The following is a 26,295-nucleotide window of genomic DNA, read 5'->3' on the forward strand; positions in this document are numbered from 1 at the left end:
GACCGGCCACCCAACCCGGCCCGTCTGCGCCCCGCAGCCGCCACAGGGGGACACAAGCGGACCCGCTCTTCCGCCTCCAATGCATGCTTGTTTGTGTGAACGCAGCGTGTCCCGTCCAGTGTGCGCAGCGGAGATGCACGGAGGCCCTTCTGACCTCCTCTTCCAGCCAGGGAGGGGGACACCACCCCCACCACCCCGTCCCTCTCCCCACCTTGTTTCAACCCAAAGGAGGTCCTCTCCCCCCCCTCCCCCAAAAGGTGAGTTTGCCTCAACAGCTGCGCCCGGTGAGCTAGCCCAGGCTTGGCCATCAACCCCATCAGAGGGGAGCCAATCAATCCCGCGATGGCTTCTCCCTCCCTCCCTCCCCAAACTGGGTCGGTCTTCCTCTCTTTTCGACCACAGCACCAGCGGGGACTTCTTGGGGGCCCGGTTGGCCCACTGGGTCGGCTAAAGTACTCCACCTTCCCCCAGCTCTCCACCTGCCCAGGAAGGATAGCAGCTGGCTCGTGCCTCCCTTTGTTTTGGACTCCCCTCGAGAGTTCTGGCTCCGTTTCTGTTCCCTGACCATCTCTCTCTCACTCTCTCACACACACACAGCCTGTTTTCCCAACAGCAGAGGAGGCAGGGGCTGGCCGTGCCTCTTGGAGAATTCGGAAACGTATTCCCTCAGGGAAACGGGGCCACCTGCAGGTTTTGGGGGGGGGGTCTGGGCCGGACCCCCTCCCTCCCTGACGCCACCCTCTCAGCCACGGCTCTCGCTCCTGGCCTCCGTCCTCATCGCTGCGCAGGCCTCGCCTCAAATACCGCGCCCTGTTCTGAGCCCCCGCTTTAAGAAGGGTTCAGACGCACTGGAAAGAGAAGGGCGACAGAGATGATCAGGGGATGCGCGGCGAGGAAAGGTGGAAAGAACTGGGCACGTTGAGCCCTGAGAAGAGAAGACCGGGGGGGGGGGGGACACGATGAGCGCGCTTTTTAAGTGCCTCAGGAGTTGCTGCAGAGGGCTGCACCGCTTCTTCGCCATCCAAGGCGGCTACAGGGAGGCGGATTTCGGCTGAACGTCAGGAAGAACATCCCGTCGGTGAGAGCAGTCAGACAACAGAACCGACGCCTGCAGAGGCGGTGGGTTCTGCCCCTGGAGGTATTGAGCAAGAGACTGCACAGCTGTCTGTTGTGGATTCCTGCACTGAGCGAGGGTGTGTGTGGGTTCGGCATGCTCCTCCCCCACTTCCTTTCCAACTCCAGGATTCCACGAATTGTGCAGCCTGCGAGCTTCCAGGAACTGGACTGATTTCATTTTGGGCCTGTGCGCCGAGCATCCGTTCCCGGGAGACCGGCTCCTCCCTTGCGATGGGCAAATCGTCTTCCTTCCTTCTGCCTCCATCCTGCAGTAGCTAGATGAGAAATCGCCACTTTCCACGGAGTAGATCTGATTAAGCGTAAGGCTTTGCGCGTGCCGTTCTGCCCCCTGCCGGAGCCGTGGGGCCCGATCCTTCCCCTCCTCCTCTGTGATCTTAACGGACTCTTCTACAACCAGGGCAAAGGTGGCAACGTCACCGCTGGCGCTGTGGCCGCTGCAGCCACCGCCACCACCCCGGGCCTTCGTCCAAACACGTCTCCGTCGTTGCATCTCAAAACTGAGCTCCCCTGACCGCAGCGCCAAACGTCCTTTTCTTTTTTTTAAAGGGGGGGGGGACTCTGAAGTGCCACCACAGCCCCCTCCGGCTGCAGTATTCAGCGCTTTTGCGGGGGGAGACGCTGAAGACGGGACTCCGGAGGCCGCCTCCGGCGTCACCTTGTTGCTGTGCGATGTGAGCCACGGGCCCTGGTCTCTCTTGTGGCCCTCCTGCTGGCCCGGCTTTCCATCTGGGTGGATTTGGAACTGCCTGGCTGTGACCACCTTCCTACACCCGTCTCTTTTCTTCCTGGCTTCATTAAACACCTGCCCCTCCCCGAGACTTTGCGGGGGGGCGGGGGGGCCTTCCTTTTACGGATGGAATTTTATGTAGAATAAAAAGTATTTATATCTGTGAAGAATTGTTTTGACTCTTTTGCAAACTGCACCATCGGAGCGGCTACGTTCAGCATCCTAATTTTACCTTTCTGCAGCTCTGGACTGATGCCTGAATAATTTCTCTTCTTGCGTACGTTCTCAAGTTTCACTAGTTATGGGAAGGGGCCGCCGGGCAATCGCCCCCCCCCCTTTCCCTAACAAGCACCGTTCCTGCTGCCGCCGCTCGAAACCTCCAGCAGGCGGGTTCCCAGCTGCTTTGCAGCCATGAGGACTAGGAACTTGACAAGGAGAGTGAAGGTGTCGAGGAAGCTGGGCCCTACAAGCACTCCTCCAGGCGGTGGGCTTCCGCCTCACCCTTCAACAAATGCCTGGAGGTGCTTACAAGGAGAGCTGTGCTCCGCTTCACTTCGCAGAAGCGAGAGCGGAGCGGCCTGATTCGCCTCCAACAAAGGCGGAGACAGATTGGGTCAGGGGAGCTGCAGATCGAGGTGAAACGGTTCGCCTTGATCCAGAGCCCCAGACGCAGGTAAGTGGGGGGGAGGGGGAATCACCTGGGGCCGCCGCTGCAGTCCGTGTGGCGACGACGCCAGGTAAGGGGGAGGGGGGTTTACCTGTGTCTGTCGCGATCCATTGCGGGCTTCAATCGAGGCCCTGGCTTCAAGCCAGGACCTCGATTGAAGCCCATGACGGACCCAGGTAAGGGGGGGGTGGCTTATCGGCCCCCATTTTGTTCCCCCTTCCCCACTTATCTGCCTCTGCCGTCTACCACGGAGGCAAGTAAGTAGGGAAGGGGGGGAAATCTCGATCCGCCCCTCTGGATCACACTCCGCAGAGTGGGGGACAGGCGGATTGACCCAAAGCGGTTCAGGCCCGATCCAGAGATTCCGGATCGGGTCACGAAGTGGTTCGGGGGGTCCGTGCACAGCCCTACTTCCAAGCATCATGAACACTCAACAAGCCACGGGGCGATGCGTGATGGTGGGTGGGGAGGGGGTTGTACCATACCAGCTCACAGACCGAGACCAGGACCTCAGGGGAAATCCAAGGAGTGGAACAAATCTAAGCTAGGAATTATGGGAGTTGCAGTCCCAACGCTTTTCTGCAGGGAGACCGGTTGGGGACAGCTGATGCCATTGGTTTCCTCTCTGCCCACAGCCCTCTGCTAAGGGGCGTCGCTTCATTCCAGCAAGCCAGATAGTAAAGCTGAACTCCAAAGTCTCCTCGTGGGGGTGGGGGTGGCCGGAGACGGACACACAGCACCAAGCACAAGTAGCAGCAGCGCAAGGGAGTTTTATCTTTCACGTCCCCTGCAAGAGAAGCATTTTAACTCAACACGGCCGTGATTCCTGCATTCCGGCTTCCCTTCCAGTACCAGGAATGCAGAACCTGTCAATCCAAGGGCCGGATCCCATTTCGGAGATGGTCTCGGGGGCCGCGTCCCCTCGGTGGCAGCGGCCGAAGAGGTGGAGGCCAAAGAGAGCAGCCTATTGTAGCTCAAAGCTCCTGTCAGCAAGTCTAAGGAGGGACATTGGTAAAGGAAGGACGTCTTCATACAGCGCAGAGTTAAAACTGTGGAATTCATTACCGCAAGATGTAGTGGTGGCCACCCATTTGGATGGCTTTAAAAGGGGGCTGGATGAATTCCTGGAAGAGGTGAAGGCTATCCATGGCTACGAGCCCTGATGGGTGTGTGCTGTCTCCAGTATCTGAGGCAGTAAGCCTGTGTGCACCAGTTGCTGGGGAACATGGGTGGGAGGGTGCTGTTGCACCCTGTCCTGCTTGTTCATCCCTGGCCGATGGCTGGTTGGCCACTGTGTAGACAGAGTGGTAGACTAGATGGACCCTCGGTCTGATCCAGCATCAGGGCTCTTCGGATGCTCTTATTGCAACGCTTTAGAACGGCCGTTTCCTACCTAGGGGAAACACATCAACAGACCCGGAACACAGCAGCCGTTGCTGCAAGCGGCCGTTTCCAAGGCCTCGTTTAATAGGTGAGCCGGCGCGGTAAGGAAGGCCAAATCTGGGACGGAGGGCGTTGGCAAGGAGCCTTCCAGCAAGTAAACAGGGAGGTGGTCCCAGGCACAGCCAGGCGGGCAGGTCCCACGCAGTCTCTTTCATCCAGAGGTGGCAAGAACCCGTAGAAGAGGAGAGGCTGAGGCAGCCAGGGATGGATGGGGGGGGGACCCCGCCTGGAGGGAGTTCTCTGTGTGCAAGTCCTCTGGTGGCATCCACCACCACCACCCCGACTTCTTAGGGGTTCGCAGCCTGGCACCAAGCACTCCACAGCCCTCGAACGGTCCAGTCGGCTGAGCAGGGGATTCAGAAGTGAGGCCGACGCTTCCGGCCCGTGTATTTTGTGTCTGCCCGCACCTCCCTGCGGGTGAAACATGGGAAAGGTCAAAACCCACGAGCGAAAGAGCTTGGCCAGAAAGGAGGAGTGGCCGGCGGTTTCTACCTTCCGGGTAAGCCCTAGCGTGCCTCTGTTCCTCTAAAGCAGCGTCGCCCAACCTGGTGGCCGCCAGAGGGGTCGGAAGGCAACACCCATCATCCCCAGGCAGACTTACTTGCCCTGCCGGCGCCTCCGCTCTTTCTTCTCGAAGACCCAGTCCCGGCTCTTCTTTGCCGACTTCCCTTTGGCGTTTCTAAACCGCGTCCTAGAGGGGAACGAGAGCTAAGTCAGGGAACGGCGTCCCCGATTTGTTCAGCTGTAAACTCCCCAAATGGCCTTGGAGGGCTGCTGGCTTTTCCTTTCCCCATGCCCCTGCGCTAGAGGAGTCCTTCTACCAGCCTACTTTACAAGGTTGTTGCAGGAAACACAGCAACGACGCCTTACAAAGCGCTTGTAGAAAGACCACACAAACGTGCAATGAGTATTTCTAGACCAATATTATTATTTTTTTAAAAACCGTCACCCCCCTAATCCCTCAGCGGAGGATAAACTGGCAAGGTAAGCCGGAACAGGTTGGGGGAGGAGGTGCAAGTTGCCCAACCCCAGTTTAAAGACACAGCGCCACTGAAACCATACCACAAAAACTGAAGAAGTGACCAGAAAGACAGAACAGAAAAACCATATAGGTTGGGAGAAAGCAAAAGCAGGAGTCAGCATTCAGAAATTGAAAACTTTTTGCTCCGTGTCAACAGGTTGAAACAAAGCTTTCAAAGGCCGATTTCAAATGAAATCGGTGTGTTTACCTGCCTTCAAAAAGGCAGCAGGGAGGCGGCTGTACGAACTTCTCTTGGAAGAGAGTTCCACAACGTTAGTTGGGGGCTACAGCAGAGAAGGCCGTGCTGCTGGTGGAGATTAATCCAGCCTCCCCGTAAAAGAGAAGCCAGAGCAAAGCCTCACCAGATGATCTTAAGCATCAGGGAAACTCATACAGGGGGACGTGTCCCCTCCTCAAGGAGGCAGCCAGGATCCAAACCGTTTAGGGCTCTGAGAGCTAAAAACCCAGCACTTTGAACTGCGCCCAGAAATGAACCGACAGCCAGCGCAGATGTTTCCAAAGAAAGAAGGTGGGAGAATAGTGCAGGCTGACCGCTGTGTTCTGCATCAGCTAAAGCGTTTGGACTGTCTTCAAGGGCAGCCCCAAGTAGAGTGAACAGTAGTCTAATCTGGAGATCTGCGAAGCGTAGACGACAGTGGCTAGGCCGCCCAGCAAGGGATTATCTGCCCAGTCGGCCATTCAGGGCACCTACTGGAATCTCGCTGAGGGGCTTTTCCCCTAACAGCTTGTAAGAGGCAGGAAAACATGGCAACCCAGGGCTGCTGGTCACCATGACGACGGTCCTCTAGCCCTTGCTGTTCGTCTCTCCCACAAGCCACGGAGGGGATGGGGGTTGCCCCACGCGGCTACTGGGGAGGAGACGCAGCTGCAAGCGGCAGCGGCTTTAGACAGTCCGTGACACTCTGCCGCTTCTCACAGCCACCCTGAGAGGCAGACAGGCTGCAATTACTCCCATTTCACAGTTGGGAGAAGTGAGGCCCAGAGAACGATTTGCCCCGGGTGACCCGGGGTGCGACTTGGGTCTCCCTGCCAGCCCCACCAAACCTGGCCTCTGACAGGAAGCGCCCGCCAGCCGGCCTCGGCTGTGACGTCAACGCTGCCCCTGGGCCAAATTTCGGGGGGCGGAGGGGTCATTGCTTGCCTCTTCCAGGCTTTGAGCAGGATATTCTCAGCGTTTCCATATCTTGGAAATCTCACGCTGTTAGAGGTTGCGTTGTGCCATGCTTTGGAAATGTAGCAGGCGACGAGCAAGGCTTCCATGGAGGAATCGGAAGGAGCAGGGCTTTAGGAAACCGGTGCTCCCCCTTCGGCCTCCCTTCCGAGCTTGCAACGGCCTTGCAGGGCTGACGGAGTTGAGGGCGGAAGAGCCCCGAGGCTGGACCAAACCGAGGGGCCCGTCTAGTCCAGCCTTCTGGTCACACCGTGGCCCACCGGCTGCCTTCGTAGCCCAAGAAGCCTGGAGGGCACTGAGAAACCCCCCACTTTCAGCCCCCCGCCCCTCATTCCAGCCCTGGCACCTTTCGTTGGTGAACTTCGCCCGGGCCGCCGCTTCTTCACTGCACTCTGTTCCGAGGCCCTGCAAAAAGCACAACGCTCATTTGCCTCGGAGGCAACAGCGGCAGCAGGAAGAACACAGCCTCCGCCGCCACCACCGTGCAGGGAAGGAAATGCCCCCCGGGGGGTGGGGGGGAGAGGCGACGGACCGCCTCCTTCCAAACCAGGGGGCTCACGACCCTTCGCGGAAAGGACAGGGACTCAAACCACAACTGACGTCTTTCGCTCCCCCAACGCCTTCAAACGCCGCAAAGGACGGGCTCAAACCTCTTTTGGCCCACTCCCATCTCAGGGGCCGCGTCGCAGCGGTGGACGGGCCAACGGCAAGGCAGGCGGGGCCCGAAACAAGCCGCATCGGCCCCAGCAGTAAGAGTCCCGGGTCCCCACCAGCTTGTTTACCTTCGGGAGCGTGTCCGTTGTGCCAACAAAGAGGCAGAGGAAGAACCTGGGGAGGAGAAAGGAAGAGGTGGGATGAAGGTCGAACCCAGCACCTGGGCGGGGGGTCACTCCATGGACACAGCTGCCTGGGCACAAGGAGCCGCCCTGCGCAGAGGTGGGGGGCTGGCCTCATCTGGCCCCCTCCTCTCCTCCCTCGTGAGCCGCCGTGCCCCAAGATCTCCCGCGGGGAGCCAGTTTCCACCCCCCCGTGAGTCACAGAATCATAGAATAGCAGAGTTGGAAGGGGCCTACAAGGCCATCGAGTCCAACCCCCTGCTCAATGCAGGAATCCACCCTAAAGCATCCCTGACAGAGGGTTGTCCAGCTGCCTCTTGAAGGCCTCTAGTGTGGGAGAGCCCACAACCTCCCTAGGTCACTGGTTCCATTCTTGCACTGCTCTAACAGTCAGGAAGTTTTTCCTGATGTCCAGCCGGAATCTGGCTTCCTTTAACTTGAACCCGTTATTCTGTGTCCTGCACTCTGGGAGGACCGAGAAGAGATCCTGGCCCTCCTCTGTGTGACCACCTTTTAAGGATTTGAAGAGTGCTCTCATGTCTCCCCTCCATCTTCTCTTCTCCAGGCTAAACATGCCCAGTTCTTTCAGTCTCTCTTCATAGGGCTTTGTTTCCAGACCCCTGATCATCCTGGTTGCCCTCCTCCGAACACGCTCCAGCTTGTCTGTGTCCTTCTTGAATTGTGGAGAAGGATGCAGACAAGCTGGAGTCAAATCCATCCGCCCTGGGATTCCCCCAATCCCAATCCTGGCCTGACTTCCAGGCGCTTGCACACACACACACACACACCCTTTGGCCCTGCCCATCACTGGAAGGCAGCTCCCGAGAGCTTTCCCAAAGTGTACTTAGTCCCCCTGATCTGGGCCCACAAGCCTCAAGAGGATCCAAGGAGGCAGCCTCCTCCGGCAGCAAGGAGCCCGTCCTCCCCTCCCCTCCCCTCCCCTCGGGCCCCGCATCTCCAGACGGAAGAGGACCACGCTCACTTCTTGGCTTTGGCGCTGTTGGGGTAGTCCACCACCATCCCTCCGCTGAAACCCGCCTTCATGGCTTGCGTGGTGATCAGCTCCAGCTGGTGGGAGAGAAGGAGCCTGGATGAGCGCAGGCGGCTGGGACGTCCTCTCCTTGGCCACGCCGGCCATCCGCTGGGCTGGGCTGGGCCTGCCTCCTCTAAAGAGGAGCCCTTCGCTCTCCAGGACACACTGCCCTTGGACGCTACGCCCCTTTTCATTCCCTGCCTCAGCTGCAGATCAGGGGACCCCAAACTGACTTAACGCCACGCACAGCCAGGTGTGAACAAAACATTCCTGTCCCTTTCACAGGCCAGGGCGAGATGCTCTAAAACCAACCGGAGTAAAGAATGCCTCTGGTCCCTTCCCCGCCTTCCTCTGGCTTCCCCAACCTGTTCCCATCAACATTTCCAGAGTCAGCCTCACATCATCCTTTGCCAGAGAGCCTCCCCTGAAAGAGCTCTGGACTGGCTGGAGCCAGGCCTGCCCCTCCCAGCGGAAGGTCCGTGGCTCGAAATGAGTCCTGGCGGCTGCTGGATTCCCTGACGCAGCAAGGAACCAGGAGCAGCCCTGGCTGATCTAGCCGGAAACACACGCCCAGCTCCAAAGCAGGCCACAGAGAACGGCAGCACCGATGCCTGCCTGCCTGCCTGCTTGCCCTCAGTACCCCTAGACTTTGCAGCATCTGGCCTTCCCCCCCACCCACCCCCACCCCAAGAGACGCACCTGCTGAGAGTTTTCTGGGTACATCTGCAGTACAGCACGGGCTCCTCGAGCCTAGAGAGAAGAAAGGTGCGTTACGAACCCAGTCAAAGGAACACCCTGAACACTCGCTTGGGAAGTTCACTCTCCCCTTACCGCTGGTGTGGCTACTGCAATTCCCATCTGGCCTGAAGTCCTCACTTGCCGGCAACAAGCCACAGTGGAGGAGGCTGGAGCCCTACCAAAGTTTCTTCAAAGGCGGGGACTTCAGCTAGGGACTTTGAGCGGGGAAGGGGGTTGCTCTCTGCTCCCCCATTTTTCTCCCCACACACCATGACCTCGCTTCTCTTCCTCTGCATCCTTTTCTTTTTCCGCCTCTGGACTCAACCCCTTATTTAGGGGCAGGTGAAGGCACCGGAGAGTTTGCAGCCATGCAACACTTCAGCCTGCCCTTCCTTCCTTCCTTCCTCCCTCCCTTCCTTCCTTCCTCCCTCAGCAACAGCTTGGGAAAAGGGGGCAGGCGACCGAAAGCAAGAGCGGCCCTTACCAAAGCGGTATAGAGAGTCGAGAAGAACCAATACAGCCTCTTCGGAGGGCTGTGGGTCTTCTTATCGGCGTTGCACAACCATTGCACGGCGGAAATGCTGCAAGAGACGGCGGGATTTCAGCAGCCTCTCAGGAAGGCAGGGCCAGGCAAGTCCCCTTTTAGGAAGTCCCCCAGCACCACCTCACTTTACAGTGCAAGAGATTTTCAACCTGTCCTGCACTCTGGGAGGATCGAGAAGAGATCCTGGCCTTCCTCTGTGTGACAACCTTTTAAGTATTTGAAGAGTGCTCTCATGTCTCCCCTCAGCCTTCTCTTCTCCAGGCTAAACAGGCCCAGTTCTTTCAGTCTCTCCTCATAGGGCTTTGTCTCCAGACCCCTTTCTTTCCAGAGGAGGCCCTTCCCCAAATATCGTCAGTGAAAGATACACACTACGCATTCCCGTGGTGGCACCCCTAACTTTGGAATACCACCCTCCACCCCACCAACCACTCAAAGGAGATACATCTGGTGTTCTCCTTTCACTGCCAAGTCAAAACACTTCTTTTTTGCCTTAGCATGTGAACACTTAAACATTTAAGTTAATTCAAAATTGTTGTTTTTGTTTGGCTTCCTGGTTGAAGAATTGCTGCTTGATTTGCTTCCTAATGTGTCATTCTATCATTGTTCTATTGGATGTGTTGTTTGTTTTTAACGTTGCGTACAATGTCCGGGGATTTCTTGCGGATCAACGGTGGTTTATACATTTTAACTCATAAATAAAATCAATTATTAGATTGTAAGCCTATGCGGCAGAGTCTTGCTATTTACTGTTTTACTCTGTACAGCACCATGTACACTGATGGTGCTATATAAATAAATAATAATAATACTAATAATAATAATAATAATAATAATAATAATAATAATAATACAGAATACAGAAACAAGAACAACAAGCATCACAGGGGAAAAGGCAAGGGAAAACGCGTAAGAACTGCTAAGTCTTTCTTCCACCAGCTATTGTTCAATGACGCCCCATGGCAGGTTCCTACCTGATACAGCCGTCAAACGTCCCAGGCCGGAAGGGGATTCCCTGGCCCATATCTGCAAGGATCAAGTCTCCCTCCACATCCCTCTCCGTAGCCACATCTGTCCAGAATAGAGAAGCCAATAAGCGCTTGCCATTTCCGCCTGATCTTACTAGCACAAGGGTTAAGGTTAGAGTTCGTGGGCCAGGAAGGTGGGCCAGGGAGGCCCTACTCACCCAGCATTGCAGAGCTGATGTCCAGGCCGACCCAACAGTGCCCCTGCTCGGAGATGTAATCGCCACTCAATCCAGAGCCACAGCTGACAGGAAAGAGCACAGGTAGAAAGAGCAAGGTGGTGGGTCAAGCGCGTCTCAGCCACATACAGCGAACAGTGGCGCTCACGAAATGCTCACTTTAGCTCACGAAATGCAGATGCCCCCAACGCAGTAGGAAGCAAACAGGCCCAGCGTCTGCACCTGGGACAGTGAACGACCCTTCCTTTCTTAATTTTAAAACCATTTTATCGTGTACGTGGTTGCAGACACTCGTTTTATTATTTTGATTTTAAAAATCGATTCCCCTTCAACAAAAAAAGATGATGCTTATTCCCCAGTGAATGTATTTTGCGTCGGGGCAGAAGACGCAAACTCCATTTTACCCCTGTTGTCATGATGGTGTTACGATTTCAGTTTAAAATGTGAAACGGCACGTGCTCCTGAGTATTTTGGAACAGGGTTGGCAAATAGATTTGACGGGGGGCAGGGGTGGTGTTGCTGAACGTATTAGTATTAGTAAATATTAGCTGTGTGCTTCCCAACTGACACATGGCTGTCTAAAGCCCCTCCTATGGAACTCCCTGCCTCTGGAGGTCAGACAGGCGGCAACTTCGTATTCCTTTCGGCGCCTCCTGAAAATGTCATTGATCCAGGAAGACTTTCCTTAACGACCAGCCACGGTTCACTTTTCATTTGCTTCTTCTAAAAATCAATTTTAAGGTGTTTTATTCTGTTTTTATTGTATTTTATCTTGTACACCGCTCTGAAATTTTGAATGGGGAGCGGTACATAAATATTGTAAATAAATAAAAAAGTAAGGCCATTATGTCCTGGGTCTAAAATTAACTAGCAATGGTTTGATTCAACGTAAGATGCGATACGTTCGTCTGATTGGCTCTTTGCCTATTCAGTAGCAAAAGCCAACTCCTGCTGTCTGAAATAATGGCCGTTTCCTAAGACCGTATTCTCCCTTATGAGCCTGCTCGTGCTTTGAGACCTTCTGCAGAAGCCCTTCTTCCAGTCCCGCCATCTTCACAGGCACGCTTAGTAAGAACACGGGAGAGGGCCTTCTCGGTGGCTGCTCCGGAGCTCTGGAACTCTCTTCCCGGGGAAGCTAGGCTGGCTCCCTCCTTGATGGGCTTTCGGAAGCAGGCTAAAACTTGTTTGTCCCAGCAGGCCTTTGGAGAGTAATTTAGTTCTCCATCTATGTTAATGTCTTATAATTTTGTTTATATTTTAAACTTTCTTTCTTTTTTTACATTTCTTTTCCTATGTTTTAAAATGTATGTTTTAAACTTTGTAAGACCACCTTGAGGCCCAGTACTGGGCAAAAAGCAGGATACAAATAAATAATAATAATAATAACAGGAGTTGGTCAGCTTCTGTCCAACTGTTGTTGTTGTTTTGGTGGGCTGTGGGACTATGCTGTCGTGATACTCCAGGGAACGGAATCGCAGCACGGACTAGAAAAATGAAACTCCTGCACTGGTGGATAAGAATGGGGGCGGGAGCAGCGACACCCCCCACGCCACAGTGCAGCAAGCTTACCCGACATCCAGCAAGAAACACGGACGGTCCTCCGGGAGACCCAACAATTCTACAGCCCGTTCGGACATCTGCGACTGAATCTCAATCATTCGAGAGCTGGAGAATAGAAGCACCCAGAAACAGGCGGTGAACAAAACCATGCCCAGGGGAGGATTCGCGTGGAGGTAAACGCATCAACGGGTCACCTTTTTTAGCCCTGCCTTTAAGGTGCAAGGGGATGAGGGCACACAAAGAACCAAGACTCGACGACAGCAAGAAGACACGTTCCATATTGAAAGCACACTCTTACGCTTGTTCATGCGGGGGGGGGGGAAAGTCCTACGCCTCCCAGCATTCCCCAGCCAGCGCTGCTGGGAATTGTAGGACTTTTTTTCTGTCTATATAGAAATAGGGTTGCACTCTATGATGAGCAAGGCAGAAGCAACAAACTCCCTGCGTAGCTCTGCTGAAAAATCATTTAAAAATGATGGGGATTTTGTCCACAAGTAAGTATGGGCAGATGGAAGAGGCTGCTAAGAGCTATGGTAGCCTGGAGAACAGTCTCTCTACAGACCAGCACCACAATTCCTCCACCACCACCCAACTCCATAACTTAGTGTATAGCAACTGCCTTCCTAACAGGGGTGGGTAACACACAGCCCTCAGCCATGTGCATCTCTCCCACCCATCCCACCCCTGAATTTGTGGCGGCAGCATCCCAAGACACAGTTCAGAGAATTCAACATCCCCCCCACCCCGCTGTCGGCACACTGCTGATTTTCTGCATCACCTTCAGCAGTGGTTAGAGGCAGGGTGCGCCCCCCTCCCCCCCCAGTAAGAACAATACAGCTTCCCAACTCCCAGATGTCGCCCACCCCTGATTTAAATCAAGAACACACAGAGAGACGCACTGATTTTTCTCCTCCTGTCTCCTTTTCAGGAGTCAGATCCTCTCCATAGAGCCTTGGAATTCCATCCTGCAAGGCAATGTCCTCACTCTCCTCAAGCCTATTTCTGCGCAGCAGTATGTGCAAAACATGGTACACTGTGCCAGCCTGATGAATTTTACTGCCCATCGGTTTCTGCACTGGCTACTCACTGCATGTTTAAGTGATGCATGGTGTTTAAGACACAATATTCTTCTTAAAAAACAGACACAAATAAGTTTAATAAAGAAACTGCCTTACTTGTGTGTATATTTCCGGGCTTCGGCTTCATCATAAAACTGGGGAAAGAAACAGAATCAAGGTTGAATCAGGGAAACAACACAAGAGCCACCCTGCTAGAACAGACCAAAGGCTCAGCACAAAACCAACAGGACTGTTTATCCTTAGGAGGTGGAAACCCCAGAGTTACACTAAAAATGGAGTTTCTGTTCAGCTATCACACAATTTCCCTTCTCATCCCGTTTTGTTTTTGTGTTGCGTCTTTTTAGACTGTAAGACTGCAGGCAGGCAGGGCCTTCTTTCTCTTGACTGCACATAAACCGCCCCAAGAGCCCTTTTTGACTGAGGAAGAGGATTAAAACACTTTAAAGAGATAAGAAATATCCCTGGATAGGTCTCCCCTCCTGCAATGAAATCCCTTGAGCCTCCTGGGGTGACAATGCTGCACTTCAGAGACTACAAGCTGCCAAGGGCGGTGCGCTCCACGGTGGGTGAAAAAGCACGGTGGAAAGAAGGATCAACGCCATCAGAAGAGTGCTGCTGGATCAGTCCCAGCTTGGACCAACGGGACAAGCGTCCTTCTTTCCGGCCGTGGCCAGCCAGAGGTCTCCAGGGAGCAAAGCCAGCAGGGCATGAAGGGGGGGGGAAGCTCTCCCCTGCTTCATCTCTCATTCCTGGAATCCAGAAACTGGTAGACTGGCCCTGAAAATGGAAGCCCGACCTCACTATCGTACGATAGATCTCCATTCCCTAAGCTACTAGCCCTGATGGCGATCTGCTACCTCCAGGCTCAGAAGCAATATGTCTATATGCACCAGTTGCTGGGGAACATGGGTGGGAGAGTGCTGCTGCACTCACATCCTGCTTGTGGGCTTCCCATTTGGGGAGCTGGTGCTGCACAGGATGGACCCTCGGCCCGATCCAGCATTAGGGCTTTTCTTATATTCTAAGCAGGTGAGCTCCAGATGTGTTGGGCTTCAACTCCCAACGTTCTAAGCCAGCACTGGCTGGGCATGATGGGAGTTGTAGTCCAACACACCAGGTTGTCAGGAGGTGTTACCTGGATCCCACCCAAGCTGGCCTCATTGCTGCAGGCGCTTCCCCCTTCTCCGCCCCCTTTATAACTTTCGGACTACAGTTCCTATCATCCCCACCCAGCAAAGCCACCGGTTGGTGTAGGCGTTTGAAAAGCCCCAAGTCAGACTTCTTCCAACCAGGATCACTCCAGAAATGTGGGACTACAACTCCCAGCATTCCTGACCCGCATTGGCTGGGGCTGATGGGAGTTGGGAGTCCAAAGCAGCTGTATCAACGGAGGGTCCTTCCTCAGGGGCAGCCTGGCTCAACCTGGGGCCCTCCAGAGGGGGTGGGACTACAACTCCCAGCATCCCCCCAGCCAGCACAGGTCGGGGTGGTGGTGGTGGGGAGGCCCGCCCGCCCCCGGAGCTTCCCCTCCTGCCAGCGGCCCCGGCACCTCTCCGCTCCCTCACCATTTCGGGGGGCCCGCGGTGCTCCGGCCTCCTGCCACAGGCCGCCATGTTTGTCCGCCTGCCTCCTACGTCACGCGTGTGCGACGCAAGCTCGGTCGCAGGCAAAGACGTACGAAACATGTAGAGGAGGCCGCGCCCCTGTGTACGAAACATGTAGAGGAGAGCCTGCTTCCGGGTTCAGCCTGTGCGGAGCTTCCCGACCAATCAGCGCGGGCGCCTGAGAGGGAGCGCGCGCGCACGCGGGCGGCGTCGCCGCCGATTGGCTGGCGCCCCCGCCGTGCTGCGCGCGCCGCTCGCTGAGGTGGCTGAGGCGCTCGGAGGCGGCGGCGGCGTCGGCAAGATGGAGGCGGCGTCGGGCTCGCTGGTGGCGGCGTCGCTGCTGCTGGGCGGCCTCGTGCTGCTGCTGCTGCTGCTCCTGCTGCGCCTGCGCGGCCCAGCGGAGGCCCGAGGGGAGGAGGCGGCGGAGCCCGGCGGCGGTGAGGGGGGAAGGGTGAGGGGGCGGGGCTTCACGGGGGCCACGCCCTCGTGGGGGGCGGGGCTTCAACAGGCCACACCCCCGCTGGGCTCTCCTTGCCTTTGCCCATCTGTGAAATGGGCGCCAGAGCCCAATAATAATAATAATAATAATAGAAATAATAATAATTAGTGTTGTTGGTGCTAAGATGTACAGTCTGTTAGTGAATGATGTATTGGAAAGTATCTTTATTCCAATCCTAGACCCCAAAAGCTGGAATTTACATGCACTCAGCAAAGCAAGACTGTCCCTGCCCACACAGGCTGACCGTCTGAAAAGACAAGGCAGGCGAGGAAAAGCGACTGGGGGGGAAGAGGAAAAAATCAGCAGACTCAGCAGGGCTGGAGGGACAGCTCTGCATTGCCCCCTTATGTCTGTTGGGGGTGGGGGCAGTCCGAGGGGAGCAGGCCCTTGATGTTACCCAGATGGGGGGGGGGATATTTAAAATAAGTATAATATACTAGAAACAATACTAAAATACTATACAATAACATTACATTGGAAAGTCTGAGATACAGGCTGTGCAGGGTTTTGTGCTTGGTGGCAGCAGTGCCAACCGTCAATAATTAGAGTGGTGGTGCTAACGACCCACCATCTTGCTCTTCCGCGCTGCCTCGGGGACAGAACAGGGGGGTGTCAGGTCAGCGGTGTTTGACTCTTGCCTGAATGATAAAACGTGTGTTTTTTAACGTCTTGCTTCCATTGTATTCTCCAGATCGGACTGTGAACGGCGACGCAGCCAGCAAAACGTCTCTCCTGAAGAAGCAGAAGCAGCAACAGCGCATCCGGAAGGAGAAGCCGCAGCAACACACCTTCAGCCACCCGCTCCTGGCGGCGGCCCTCAAGGTGAGCCCTGCTGGCTCCGGAGGCCGGCGAACGCCCACGTCAGGGGTGCAGCGTGTCTTTCAGCCCTGGGAGCCAAAGGGGCGAGAGCCGGAAAGTGGCGTCATGCTGTCGCGTAAAGCTCTGACTGCCCGTAACGCTGCCTTCAGAGAGGCACGGCAAGCTGATAGAGCAGAGGGGGGGGGAAAGGCAGGAAGGGGCGTGGCCCTCTGGGGATTGGGACCCTGTGCCTGAGGTGCCCCACCCCAAGGAGCTCACAGTCTAAAGCCAGGGGTGAGCCAGGTGTTTTGGCCTACGACTCCCATCAGCCTCAGCCAACGTGGTGATGGGAGTTGCAAGCAAAGACCGGAAGGCGACCAGTTTCCCTGCCCTGTCCTAAAGGGAAGCGGGGCCTTCATCCGGTGATGGGAGTGGGCCCTTCACGTTCCTTCTGAACCTTTGGAAAGGCCGGGCCCCTCTTCTCTTCTGTGGGGGCAAACCCTGCTGCCGTGTCGTGGGCAGGTCTTTGCTCCCTGGGGCGGCGCCCGCCCAGATGTCTCTCTGACCCTCTTGGTGTCCTGCAGGGCCACAGCGGGAGCGTCAGCTGCCTGGACTTCAGCAGCAATGGGAAGTACCTGGCGTCCTGCTCCGACGACCGCACGGTGCGCATCTGGAGCACCAAGGACTTCCTGGAGCGGGAGCACCGCTGCATGCGGGCCAACGTGGAGCTGGACCACGCCACCCTGGTCCGCTTCTACCCAGACTCCAGGTGGGGCCGGGGAAGCAAATTCAGGCGCTAGATTCTCAGTTGCAAAGTTCAGCGGGCACAGTGGAGAGGTGCCCGGCTGCTGCTTCCTTCCCCGCCCCCCCCCCCCCCGACGGCCTCAGCAGAGACCTGCCTCTGCCCGGCTTTGGGATGCCGGGGGGGGTCGGAGGCCCCCATGCCACATCCTGCTCCGCCTTCTCACGCACATGTTAGGCTGAAGGCGCTGGGCTGAAGATGCTGGCGGCTGGTCTGCCCCCAAGCTGAGCTTACGGTGTTGGTATTACTATACAAAATCCCACCTTTCCCACCTAAGGCAGAAACAGCATCAGGAGGGTTATTTGCAATACGTTTGTGGACAGCGAGGCCGACGGTGAGAGGAAGGAGAGTCCTTTCCAAAGTGTGTTGGGCATAATAGAAGGGGGGGCTGGGCATGTAAGTGCCTTCCCCTCTTGCTGTTCCATAAGTACACAACGCCCTACGCAACTCGGGTTACCTCAAGGAATCTCGCCCCGCCTTGCCACCCTCCGAGGCCTTGATGATCCTCTTGTCCGTGCTGCAGCCTGTGGGTTTCCATTTGGCGACACGGAGAAGGGTCTTCTCTGCTGAGGCCCCTGCCTTGCAGAATGATCTCCCCTGAGGTGCGTCAGGTCTCAACGCTGGCGTGTTCGAGGCATTGTATCTGTTTGCTTCGGCTGTCTCCCAGGCCTGAGCTCTCCTTTGTACCAACCTCACGATAACATTGTCCGTGCATCTGTGTTGGGTTTTGTTTTTATTCTTTTGAAAACTGCTTTAGGGTTTGGTTTAAATGAGAAGCGGTATGTAAATACTGCTGCTCAGTGACCCAGCCCGTGCCTCCCCTTCCTTCATGCAGAGCTTTCGTGGTCTGGCTCGCCAACGGCGACACCATCCGGTTCTTTAAGATCACGAAGAAAGAGGACGGCAGCTTCACATACGTGGCGGTTCCGGAAGAGTTCCCAAAGCACCACAAAGGCCCCGTCATCAACATTGGCGTGGCCGACACAGGTACGGACGCGGCGGAGAGGGTGCGATGGAGCTGCCTGGCTCACAGCCGCAGAGGTCGCAGACCGGCCAGACTCCCTCTTCATCGGAAAAAGCTCCTTGCTTGGCCTCCGAGGGACCTGTGGCTGCGTCAGCCATGGAAGGCCCCCAACCTTTGTCTCTGCCACCCCAGGGAAGTTCATCATGACGGCCTCCAGCGACACCACCATCCTCATCTGGGACATGAAGGGGGAAGTCCTGGCCACCATCAACACCAACCAAATGAACAACACCTTCGCAGCCGTGTCGCCGTGTGGGAGGTGAGGAACGCCGCTACGGCACGCCTGTCCTTCCCTGCACTCTGCTCGGGCAGCCAGCGGCCGGCATGCCTTCCCGTGTGCACCAGAGAGACGGAGGCGGCCGTTCATAGAGAAGGATTGAGAGCCGCTGAGAAGCAGCAGGGGGCTTGCCCAGTCTCATGTTCCTCTCCCCTCCTGCAGGTTCGTGGCCTCGTGCGGCTTCACCCCCGACGTGAAGGTGTGGGAAGTGTGTTTCAGCAAGAGCGGCGATTTCCGGGAGGTGACCAGGGCCTTTGAGCTGAAGGGGCACACGGCCGGCGTGTGTTCCTTCTCTTTCTCCAACGACTCCAGGCGGTGAGGAACGACCTTGTCAGCGCCACAGAATCGGCCTGGGCCCTGTGGTGCCCTGTGCTCACGTGTGCCCACGGAGACCTCTGTTGGTGGCCCACTAGGCTCCCTGCCCCCCCAGTTTTTAATTTTATTTCTTAAGTTTTTTAGTTTTTAACTGTGGGGCTGGCACACTGCGAAGCATGGTTTTGCATGCCGAAGAAAGAGCTCTCCCAGTCCTTTCACGCCCAAATCCAGCCCGCAATATCATTTCCTCTCTCTCTCTCTCTCTCTCCTGCACAGGATGGCAACGGTGTCAAAGGACGGCACGTGGAAACTGTGGGACACGGACGTGGAATACAAGAAGCAGCAGGACCCGTACCTGCTGCTGACGGGGAAGTGCCAGGTGATGGAGCCGTGCCGCGTTGCGCTGTCTCCCGACGCCCGGGCGCTGGCCATCTCCAGCAGCACCAACATCTTTGTTTACAACACCCAGCGGGGCGAGGAGGAGGAGCGCTTCGAGGCCGTCCACGGGGAGCACATAACGGACTTGGCCTTCGACGTGAGCAGCCGCTTCCTGGTGTCCTGCGGGGACCGGGCCATCCGCGTCTTCCACAACACGGCCGGCTACCGGGCCGTGGTGGAGGAAATGAAAGCCCTGCTCAAAAAGGCCACGAACGAGTCGACCAAGCAGAGACTGCAGCAGCAGATCGCACAGGCCCAGAGCGCCCTCGACGGCATCTATGGCCGGAGCAAAAACTGAGCCCCCCGTTCCAGAGGGGGACAGGTTCTTCTGGGCAGACTCAGGGCTAGAATTGGAATCATGCAGGGCAAGAGCTAATAAAAATGATTTTTGCACAACTCTGGCCCTCCCGGGGTTTCCTCAAAGCCCATCGGAGGAGGAGGAGGTGGCGGTGGCTTCGGTCTTGGTGGGAAGCTCAGGTGGGAGAGGCTGTGGTGGGCCCTGGTCCAGGCGGTCTTCCTCCCGTCCAGCCTGACCATTGGACCCCGAGGCAGGAGACGGGCCGTAGCGCAGTGGGTAGAGAGCCCCTGCTGTGCTTGCGGAATCCCGAGCCGGATTCCCCGCAGCCTCTCCAGGGAGGGCTGGGAAAATCCCTGCCTCCAACCCTGGAGGGCCACAGCTGCCAGTCAGGGCCCACAATACTGGTCTCGATGGACCGAGGTGGCCGGGTTTGCATCATCGCTGCTGCCCACCATGGTTTATTTAACCACCATCGGCTAGCCCTAAAACCACCTGCACTCATAAATAAATAAATAAATGAGGAGCGCCTTGCTGGAGCATCCGCCTGCCGTTCTGTGCAACGATTCCAGCAGCGAGCAGCCCCTGCTGAGCAGTAGTCTAGCTCTGGCCCACCCTCAGCAGCCTTCCCTGACTTGATGCCCTCCGGATGCGATGAGCTGGAAGCCCTGCTGCCTGGAGCAGGCAGGGGGTTGTCGTCCAGCCCGTCCGGATTAACACTCGGTTGCAGGGAAGGCTGGCCGGATTTCACCCCTCTGCCATCACCGCATCGATGGAAAGGGCTCCAAGCTTGCCATTGAGAAAAGGGGTCATGGTTCAAATATGGCGCAGCAGCGTTTGCGTGGAGGTCTCCGGGCTCATCCCGGTTATGAATGAGAACCGTTCAGCGACTGGCCAATTACACTTACCTGCTTGGAAATTTACAGAGCTCAACTCTGGACCATGTATAAAAATGGCGCTACAATTAAAACTATTAAACGTCGTGCCTCTGGGAACATACAGAGTGCAAGCAGGAAAATTACTGCGGGGACACGGCAGGAATATAGGAAGTGCTTTCCTTTGCTTAAGACCATCGGATACGTAGCGCAGTTGGGCCATAAGAGAATTTCCAAAACCCATCTATTGCGATGCCTTTTGCGTTATGGTGTAAATCAAAGCTGACGGAAAGTTTGCCGGTCTTGTCGCTGCCTCTCTTGGAGACCCAGGAGAGGAAAGTTGAACCTGCGAGATTTTGCATCTAAAAGCAGGAGCTCTACAAGCGAGTTGAGCCGCCTCCTTCGCCATTTTAGCCCACGTAAATGGCAAGAAAGCCTCTGCCTGCAGGCTCAATCCTATCTGTAGGGCTCAAGTCTAATAAAAACACATTATTATTACTATTATCATCATCATCATCATTACAAGCGTGCCTTTGAATGGTGCAAAGTTCACAGCCATTGCCCGCAGCCACAGTCTTATTTCCAGGGCTCAATTCTAGCAATAATAATAATAAGCGTGCCTTTGGGCATGTGCAAAGTTCACAGCCTTTTCCCGGAGTCTCAAAACTTCCTGTGGCTCAAAGCCAACTAAAATATATAGAAATGTTTTTACGACGCGTGTGCCCCTGCCCATGTGCAGAGTTCTCTTTCGTGGCAGGAGGCGGAGCGTGACTCAAGCAGGGAGCTTGGCTCCGCCCTCCTTACCGGCGCATGCGCTTGGACTCACGAGCCGGTCGGCGCGCGCATGCGCCCCGAGGGCACGCGCGTCCCCTCAGGCGGAGCGAAGGCGCTGACGCGTTACGCACGGGGTTTGGGGTTGCGGCGCGCGCATGCGCAGCGCGGCTGCGGGAGCTGGGGCTGCCGGGGCCACGGGCGCCATGTCGGGCCGCTCGGTGCGGGCAGAGACCCGCAGCCGGGCCAAGGATGACATCAAGAAAGTCATGGCGGCCATCGAGCGCGTTCGCAAATGGTGAGGCGAAAGAGGGCGCGAGCGAGGGAGGGAGCGAGGGAGGGAGGGGGTGCCGCGGGGGAGGGCCCTGGCGGCCGCGCAGCCAATCACGGCTCAGCCGGCGGCCGCCCCGCCAACTCGCAGCAGCCATCCGGCGCGGGGGGCGAGGCCTGTACGGAGCGGCCAATCGCGGCGCAGCGGCCAGAGAGGCGGGGTTGCGGGGAGGCGCGCTATTGGCGGAGCCGGCAGCCAATCGGGGAGCGGGGGCCGCCGGAGGGCTCGGATTGGCGTGGCGCTGGACCAGTCGCGCCCCGCGGAAGCCGGATTGCCATGGGGACCGGCGGGTTGACCCTGTCGGTCGGCAGGCGAGGGCAGAAGGGAAGCATTTGCATAGGCACGCCCTGCTAATTTGCATGTGGATGTGTTTTCGTTTTTTAATAACTCATTGTTAAACCAAGGAACTATATGCACAAAACATAGCCCAGGCTTCTCCAGGACGCCCCACCCACCCTGCAGATGCGTTGGGACTACAATTCCCATCATCCCCAGCCAGCACGCTGGCTGGGTGGGTAATGGGTTTTGTAGTCCGACACATCTGCAGGGGCTGCTGGTTGGAGAAGGCCGGCATAACCCACTCGAAGCCCTTTCCGTGCGTGATCTCAGTAGCCTTCACAACGGCCTTGTGTGGTAGGCCGGTGGCATCATCCCCGTGGCTGGGGCCGCGGGTGAAACGACTGGAAACGTGGCCTGCGCTGGTCCTGCCGCCGGGATCCGGCCCTGTCTCGCCTTCCTGGCTCACAGCTCGGCGCCTTCGGCCGCTGGATCGGGCGCGTCTCTTCCTTTGGCAGAGAAATGAGCGGACGGGACCCCAAGGGCCGTGCTGGAAGGCTTCAGGACCAGCCCAGCGCAGGCTAGGAAAGCCCAGGCCAAGCTGGGGCCTCCGGGGCCGTGCAAGAGCCAGGCCCGTGGCTGGGGCGGGAGGTAGCGTGGCTCACAGCTTAACCCCTCCCTCTGCAGGGAGAAGAAATGGGTGACGGTGGGAGACACGTCCCTGCGGATATTCAAGTGGGTGCCTGTGACTGACAGCAAAGAGGTGAGGGGCAAACGTCTGAGGGAGGGAGGGAGGGAGGGAGCCCAGGCTGCCCTCGGATGTCCCCTTGCAGAAGGGAGCACGGAGGTGACCCTTGGCGGGACACAGCCGGCGCAAGGAGGAGGAGGAGGAGGCACCTGGAGGTCACTTCCGGGGATGTGAGAGGCGGAGCGGGATGTGGTGTGGGGGGGGGGCGACCCCCGGCATCCCAAAGCCGGGCAGAGGCAGGCCTCTGATTCCTCTAGGGGGAAGCGCCCGGGATAGATGGCGACGTTGTACACCAGCCTTCCCTGGGCCCCTCCAAACGTGCCGGACTGCAACTGCCGTCGTGCCACTCCCATCTGGCCTGATGAACGTTGTAGTCCCACGCCCGTGGGAGGAGGCTGCTGCAGCCTCTCTTCTGCCTCATTCCCCGAGAGATGCTGACCCACCCCCACTCCGAGGGGCTTCACTTCCCTTTCGGAAGGCCAGCAGCAAAGTCCTTCTGTGGCTCTTGGGTCTCGCTCCGAAGGCTGGCCGTCAGGCGGGTGGGTTCCTGCGGGAAGGCCGCCCCTCCTTGTGGGAGACTCAGGGGCCTCCCTTCCCTCCCACTCCAGAAAGAGAAGGCCAAGTCCAGCGGGGCGGCTGTCCGGGAGCCGAACGGCTTTCCGGCCGAAGCCACAGCCAACTCGTCCCTCCTCCTGGAATTCCAAGGTGAGTAGGCCCCCGGGGGAGGCGCGGGCCGGGCTGCCCGGGCCCAGACGGAACTGCGATGGACGAGGCAAGGATCTCTCCCTGGAAAGGGGGTGGGGGGGGGCTGCCTGAGACCCCAGAGAGCCAGACAGGTTCATCACCTCTTTGCACCGTGAGGGAGAGGAACTCGCACTTACTTATTAAAAAAATGAGGGAAATTCTCATTTTTCACACACGCCCCACCGCCGCTGCTTCTGTCTCCGGCTTCCGTTTCAGATGAGACCAGCAACCAGAGCTCCCTCTCGGACACCTACCAGCTGAAGGCGGACAGCAGCGCGGCCTCCAGCCCCAGCCCCCAGCAGAGCGAGTCCCTGAGCCCCAGCCACACCTCCGACTTCCGCACGGACGATTCGCAGCCCCCCACGCTGGGCCAGGAGCCCTCGGAAGGTGAGGGGCCGAGCCGAGGGGGGCCGGGGGCGCCGGGAAGGCCCCTCCGGAGCCGCCTGTTCCTCCTGGGCTCTGCCGGGGCAGGGGCTGGGGAGACGGGGCCAGGCAAGATCTCGGCGGGCGTTTTGGGTGGGGGCCAGCCCGTCCGCCTCTCCTGGGGGCTGAGGGGCCGGTGCTAGAAGGAGCAGCCTGGCTCTGGGAGCCCCGTGGCAGCTTGGCCGGCCCTCAGCCTCCTCGCCGCTCTCTTCCAGAGCCTGCCCTGCCTCCCTCTGATGTCGCCGACGAGCCTCCGACCCTCACAAAGGAAGAGCCGGTCCCGCCCGAGGCCCAGGTAAGGGCGGTGGGCTGGGCGGAGCGGAACCGCTGCCTCGGGTGGCCTTCCGGAGCCCCTCGGTGGGCCTGCCTGCGGGGGAAGGAGGGGAAGGAGATTCCGTGGCTCCTGCCGTGGGGCAAGGAAAGCCCCTCCCCCCTGCAGCCCCCCCCCTCCCCCGGCCCTGCAACAAAGACCCCGGTGGGCGACCCAGGCGTGGCGGCTGCTCCGCTCGCCCACTGCCCTCTCCTCCAGCGGCCTGAGCCTCTGCGCCTGTGGGCCTCGGCCCGGCCTCCCGCCCTGCAGTGGATGGACCCTGCAAGTGATCCCAGGCAAGGAATGCCCCCCGCCCCCCCCCCCCGGCTTCCCTGTCTTCCCCCCCCACACACAGAGGGAGCGATGCCTCTCACCCACCGCTGCTCCCTCCTTTTTTGTCTCCCCTGCAGGAGGCGGGAGGGGAGGAGGATTCGGGCGCCCCTCCGCTCAAGAGGTTCTGCGCGGATCAGAACTCCGCCTGCCACACGGCCTCCGAGAGCTAGCTGGGCGGCTGCGGCTGCTGCTGCTGCTTTCCTCCCCTGCAACGTGCTCCTTTGCAAGAGTCCGCCTCCCCTCCCCAGACCCCACCCCACCCCACCCCCCAAATACCAGCCTGGTTGAAAGCTGGTGTTCTGCTCTGCCTCCGTGCCCCCCCTCCGAGCGTCACCCTGCTGCTCCCTCCCCTCGGCTGAGACCCCCCCCCTTCCACCGGCGTCATATTTCCTGCCCAGCCAGGGGCCGGCCGCACCCCTTGCCTGGTTTTGCACGCCTGAGGGGCGAGCTGCCACAGCCCCTCTGCTAGGCTCTCTTCTTCTTCTTCTTCTTCTTTTAATTTATCCTCTTTGTGGGCTCCAGGGGACCCCCCCTTTCTCCCCCCCCCTTGCCACCCTGGGCCTTCCTCCGGCAGGAGGTGAACGACTCTCTTGCGAGGGAGGGCAGGGCCTGGCGGAGCCCAGCTGGGATGCTGTGCAATAGTTGTGAGGTGAAGCCATTTGCACTGGAGGGAGCTCGGCCTCTGCCCCCCAAGGCGGGGGGCCCGTCGGGGCAGGGGAAACCGGCTGGCATGCATGCGAGGGCTTGGCCGCCCCCGGGCAGGAGAGGGGGGGCGCCACGGGGGCCCCGTTGCCTCTGAGCAGCCAAACCCTCCCCCTCCTGCCCCGTCTGGGGAGGGGCGCAGCGGCCCCCAGCCCCCTCCGTCCTCGGCAGACCCTCCCCTCCGTCGCGACCTGCACGTGGAACTGCGTTTGTGACCAAGGCCCCGCCGTGGCGGGCCGTGCTGGCTGGCCGCCCAAGGAAGCAAAGAGATATTTTAGCACTGAAGAGAATATTTTTAAAATTAAACTATTTGAAGTAGTGCGTGTGCGTGTCTGCGTGTGTGGGGGGGGGAGTGTGGGGAGGCCGGGGGAAGATGGCGCGTTCCTGAGAGCGAGGGGGGCTGCCAGGCGGGGCTGGGACCGCGGCTCCGCTCTGCCTCAGTCACGCAACTTCACAGGGCCTCCAGGTGCCTCTGGCGGCCCCCGCTTGGCCCCCGCCCGGGTTTCCCCGTTGCTGCTGCCATCTGTTTTCTTGCCATGGAAAATCCCTCGAGGGGGGGGGGAAGGACGGAAGAGCTGCGTCTGTGGCACAAAGTGGCGTCTGCCTGGAAGCGTCCCGGGCCGGGCGCGGGCGCACCGGGTCGGCTACCTGAGTCAGAGGTAACCCACAGGGCTCAATCCACTGAGAAGCTCTCCTGCGACGTAGGACCCACGTGGACGCATTCCCTTAGCAAGAGGGCAGATGGTTTAGACTTCAGAGGGAAATTTGAGAGGCAGTGTGGTATAGTGGTGAGAGCGTTGGACTCCGGAGACCCAGGTTCGAGTCTCTCCACCATGAGACTTTTGACCTATCACTGAATCTCAACCTAACCTACCTCATGGGAGGGCGTTAGGAATGTGACCAAGGGGACCTGGCTTTCATTATTTATTTATTTATTTATTTAAGGATTTTAATGCTGCCATTCAGCCAAAAAAGGCTCTCACGGCAACTTACAAAAGTATTTCTTGACAGTCTTCATTGTGGGAAACCAATCTGTAGGGCAGCGTCCATGCTAGCGGGGATTGGGAAATCCTCTCTCTAAAAAAAAAAATTGCAAAGAAGGTTAGCACAGGAGGTGTCATTTATTCCAGATTAATTAATCCGGATCAGAAACCAATCCGTTTTGCATTTCCACGATGGAAAAGCAAAGTTGTGCTTCCTGCCTCCCACGGCCATGGGGCGCTGCTGCGCCCTGGCAGAGCGGCGTGAGGAAGTCGGTGCCTCCAGAACGCCGCCCATTAGACTTGGAATTTGTAGAAAGGGGCAGAGGTCCAGCTTCCGGCTCCAATGGAACTCACCCCCCCCCTTCAGCAAAGCTTGGCCCATAGAAGTCAATGCCGCCGAGGCCTGGATTTAAGGGGCAACTGAAGTGGATTTAACTTTGCTGAAAGTGCTTTTCATGTTGGGGGAGAGATTTCTGGCTGGGAATCTAACTTGCAATCTTAACAGCGGACTACACTGCAGGGTTGTTGGGAGAAACTCTCAGTGAAAGCCCTGATCCTGCATTGGACGC

The 26,295-nt window shown here is 57.8% G+C and overlaps 3 protein-coding genes and 1 non-coding gene across 4 annotated transcripts; 2 read left to right on the top strand and 2 right to left on the bottom strand.

Annotated features, from left to right (window-relative positions):
• Nucleotides 1–3,979: 3,979 nt before the first annotated feature.
• On the bottom strand, nucleotides 3,980–14,842 carry BUD23 (BUD23 rRNA methyltransferase and ribosome maturation factor). Its single transcript, XM_063146357.1, has 12 exons — nucleotides 14,744–14,842; nucleotides 13,275–13,312; nucleotides 12,109–12,204; nucleotides 10,522–10,604; nucleotides 10,310–10,406; nucleotides 9,279–9,375; nucleotides 8,756–8,806; nucleotides 8,006–8,091; nucleotides 6,970–7,015; nucleotides 6,534–6,592; nucleotides 4,576–4,665; nucleotides 3,980–4,385 (listed from the first exon to the last, which is right to left on the bottom strand). Exons 1-12 carry the CDS (start codon nucleotides 14,789–14,791, stop codon nucleotides 4,331–4,333), a joined length of 846 nt encoding a protein of 281 aa, XP_063002427.1. The 5' UTR covers nucleotides 14,792–14,842; the 3' UTR covers nucleotides 3,980–4,330.
• On the bottom strand, nucleotides 5,740–5,878 carry LOC134412842 (small Cajal body-specific RNA 20). Its single transcript, XR_010026441.1, has one exon. It is a non-coding gene; the product is annotated as a small Cajal body-specific RNA 20 (non-coding RNA).
• A 212-nt stretch (nucleotides 14,843–15,054) lies between the features above and the next one.
• On the top strand, nucleotides 15,055–19,331 carry TBL2 (transducin beta like 2). The gene is made up of 7 exons (XM_063146622.1): nucleotides 15,055–15,219; nucleotides 15,973–16,103; nucleotides 16,664–16,848; nucleotides 17,717–17,868; nucleotides 18,038–18,164; nucleotides 18,345–18,497; nucleotides 18,774–19,331. Exons 1-7 carry the CDS (start codon nucleotides 15,084–15,086, stop codon nucleotides 19,231–19,233), a joined length of 1,344 nt encoding a protein of 447 aa, XP_063002692.1. The 5' UTR covers nucleotides 15,055–15,083; the 3' UTR covers nucleotides 19,234–19,331.
• Nucleotides 19,332–21,033: 1,702 nt separating this feature from the next.
• Nucleotides 21,034–25,061, top strand: BCL7B (BAF chromatin remodeling complex subunit BCL7B). Its single transcript, XM_063146384.1, has 6 exons — nucleotides 21,034–21,174; nucleotides 22,171–22,246; nucleotides 22,840–22,936; nucleotides 23,192–23,362; nucleotides 23,614–23,693; nucleotides 24,119–25,061. The coding sequence occupies exons 1-6, from the start codon at nucleotides 21,035–21,037 to the stop codon at nucleotides 24,209–24,211; spliced, it is 657 nt and encodes a 218-aa protein (XP_063002454.1). The 5' UTR covers nucleotide 21,034; the 3' UTR covers nucleotides 24,212–25,061.
• Nucleotides 25,062–26,295: the final 1,234 nt, after the last annotated feature.

Source organism: Elgaria multicarinata, chromosome 22 (genome assembly GCF_023053635.1).
Source record: "Elgaria multicarinata webbii isolate HBS135686 ecotype San Diego chromosome 22, rElgMul1.1.pri, whole genome shotgun sequence".
Taxonomy (NCBI): Eukaryota; Metazoa; Chordata; class Lepidosauria; order Squamata; family Anguidae; genus Elgaria; species Elgaria multicarinata.

Bases quoted from the DNA above. Each gene is read 5' to 3' on its own strand.
- BCL7B (XM_063146384.1), top strand. From the start codon at position 21,035: ATGCGCAGCGCGGCTGCGGGAGCTGGGGCTGCCGGGGCCACGGGCGCC. The intron at 22,247-22,839 runs GTGAGGGGCAAA...CTCCCACTCCAG, and splicing joins CTGTGACTGACAGCAAAGAG to AAAGAGAAGGCCAAGTCCAG. The intron at 23,363-23,613 runs GTGAGGGGCCGA...GCTCTCTTCCAG, and splicing joins GGGCCAGGAGCCCTCGGAAG to AGCCTGCCCTGCCTCCCTCT.
- TBL2 (XM_063146622.1), top strand. From the start codon at position 15,084: ATGGAGGCGGCGTCGGGCTCGCTGGTGGCGGCGTCGCTGCTGCTGGGC. The intron at 15,220-15,972 runs GTGAGGGGGGAA...TGTATTCTCCAG, and splicing joins GGCGGCGGAGCCCGGCGGCG to ATCGGACTGTGAACGGCGAC. The intron at 18,498-18,773 runs GTGAGGAACGAC...TCTCCTGCACAG, and splicing joins TTCTCCAACGACTCCAGGCG to GATGGCAACGGTGTCAAAGG.
- BUD23 (XM_063146357.1), bottom strand. From the start codon at position 14,791: ATGGCGGCCTGTGGCAGGAGGCCGGAGCACCGCGGGCCCCCCGAAATG. The intron at 13,313-14,743 runs GTGAGGGAGCGG...TTCTTTCCCCAG, and splicing joins ACCGCGGGCCCCCCGAAATG to TTTTATGATGAAGCCGAAGC. The intron at 9,376-10,309 runs GTAGGAACCTGC...CGTCTCTTGCAG, and splicing joins ACGTTTGACGGCTGTATCAG to CATTTCCGCCGTGCAATGGT.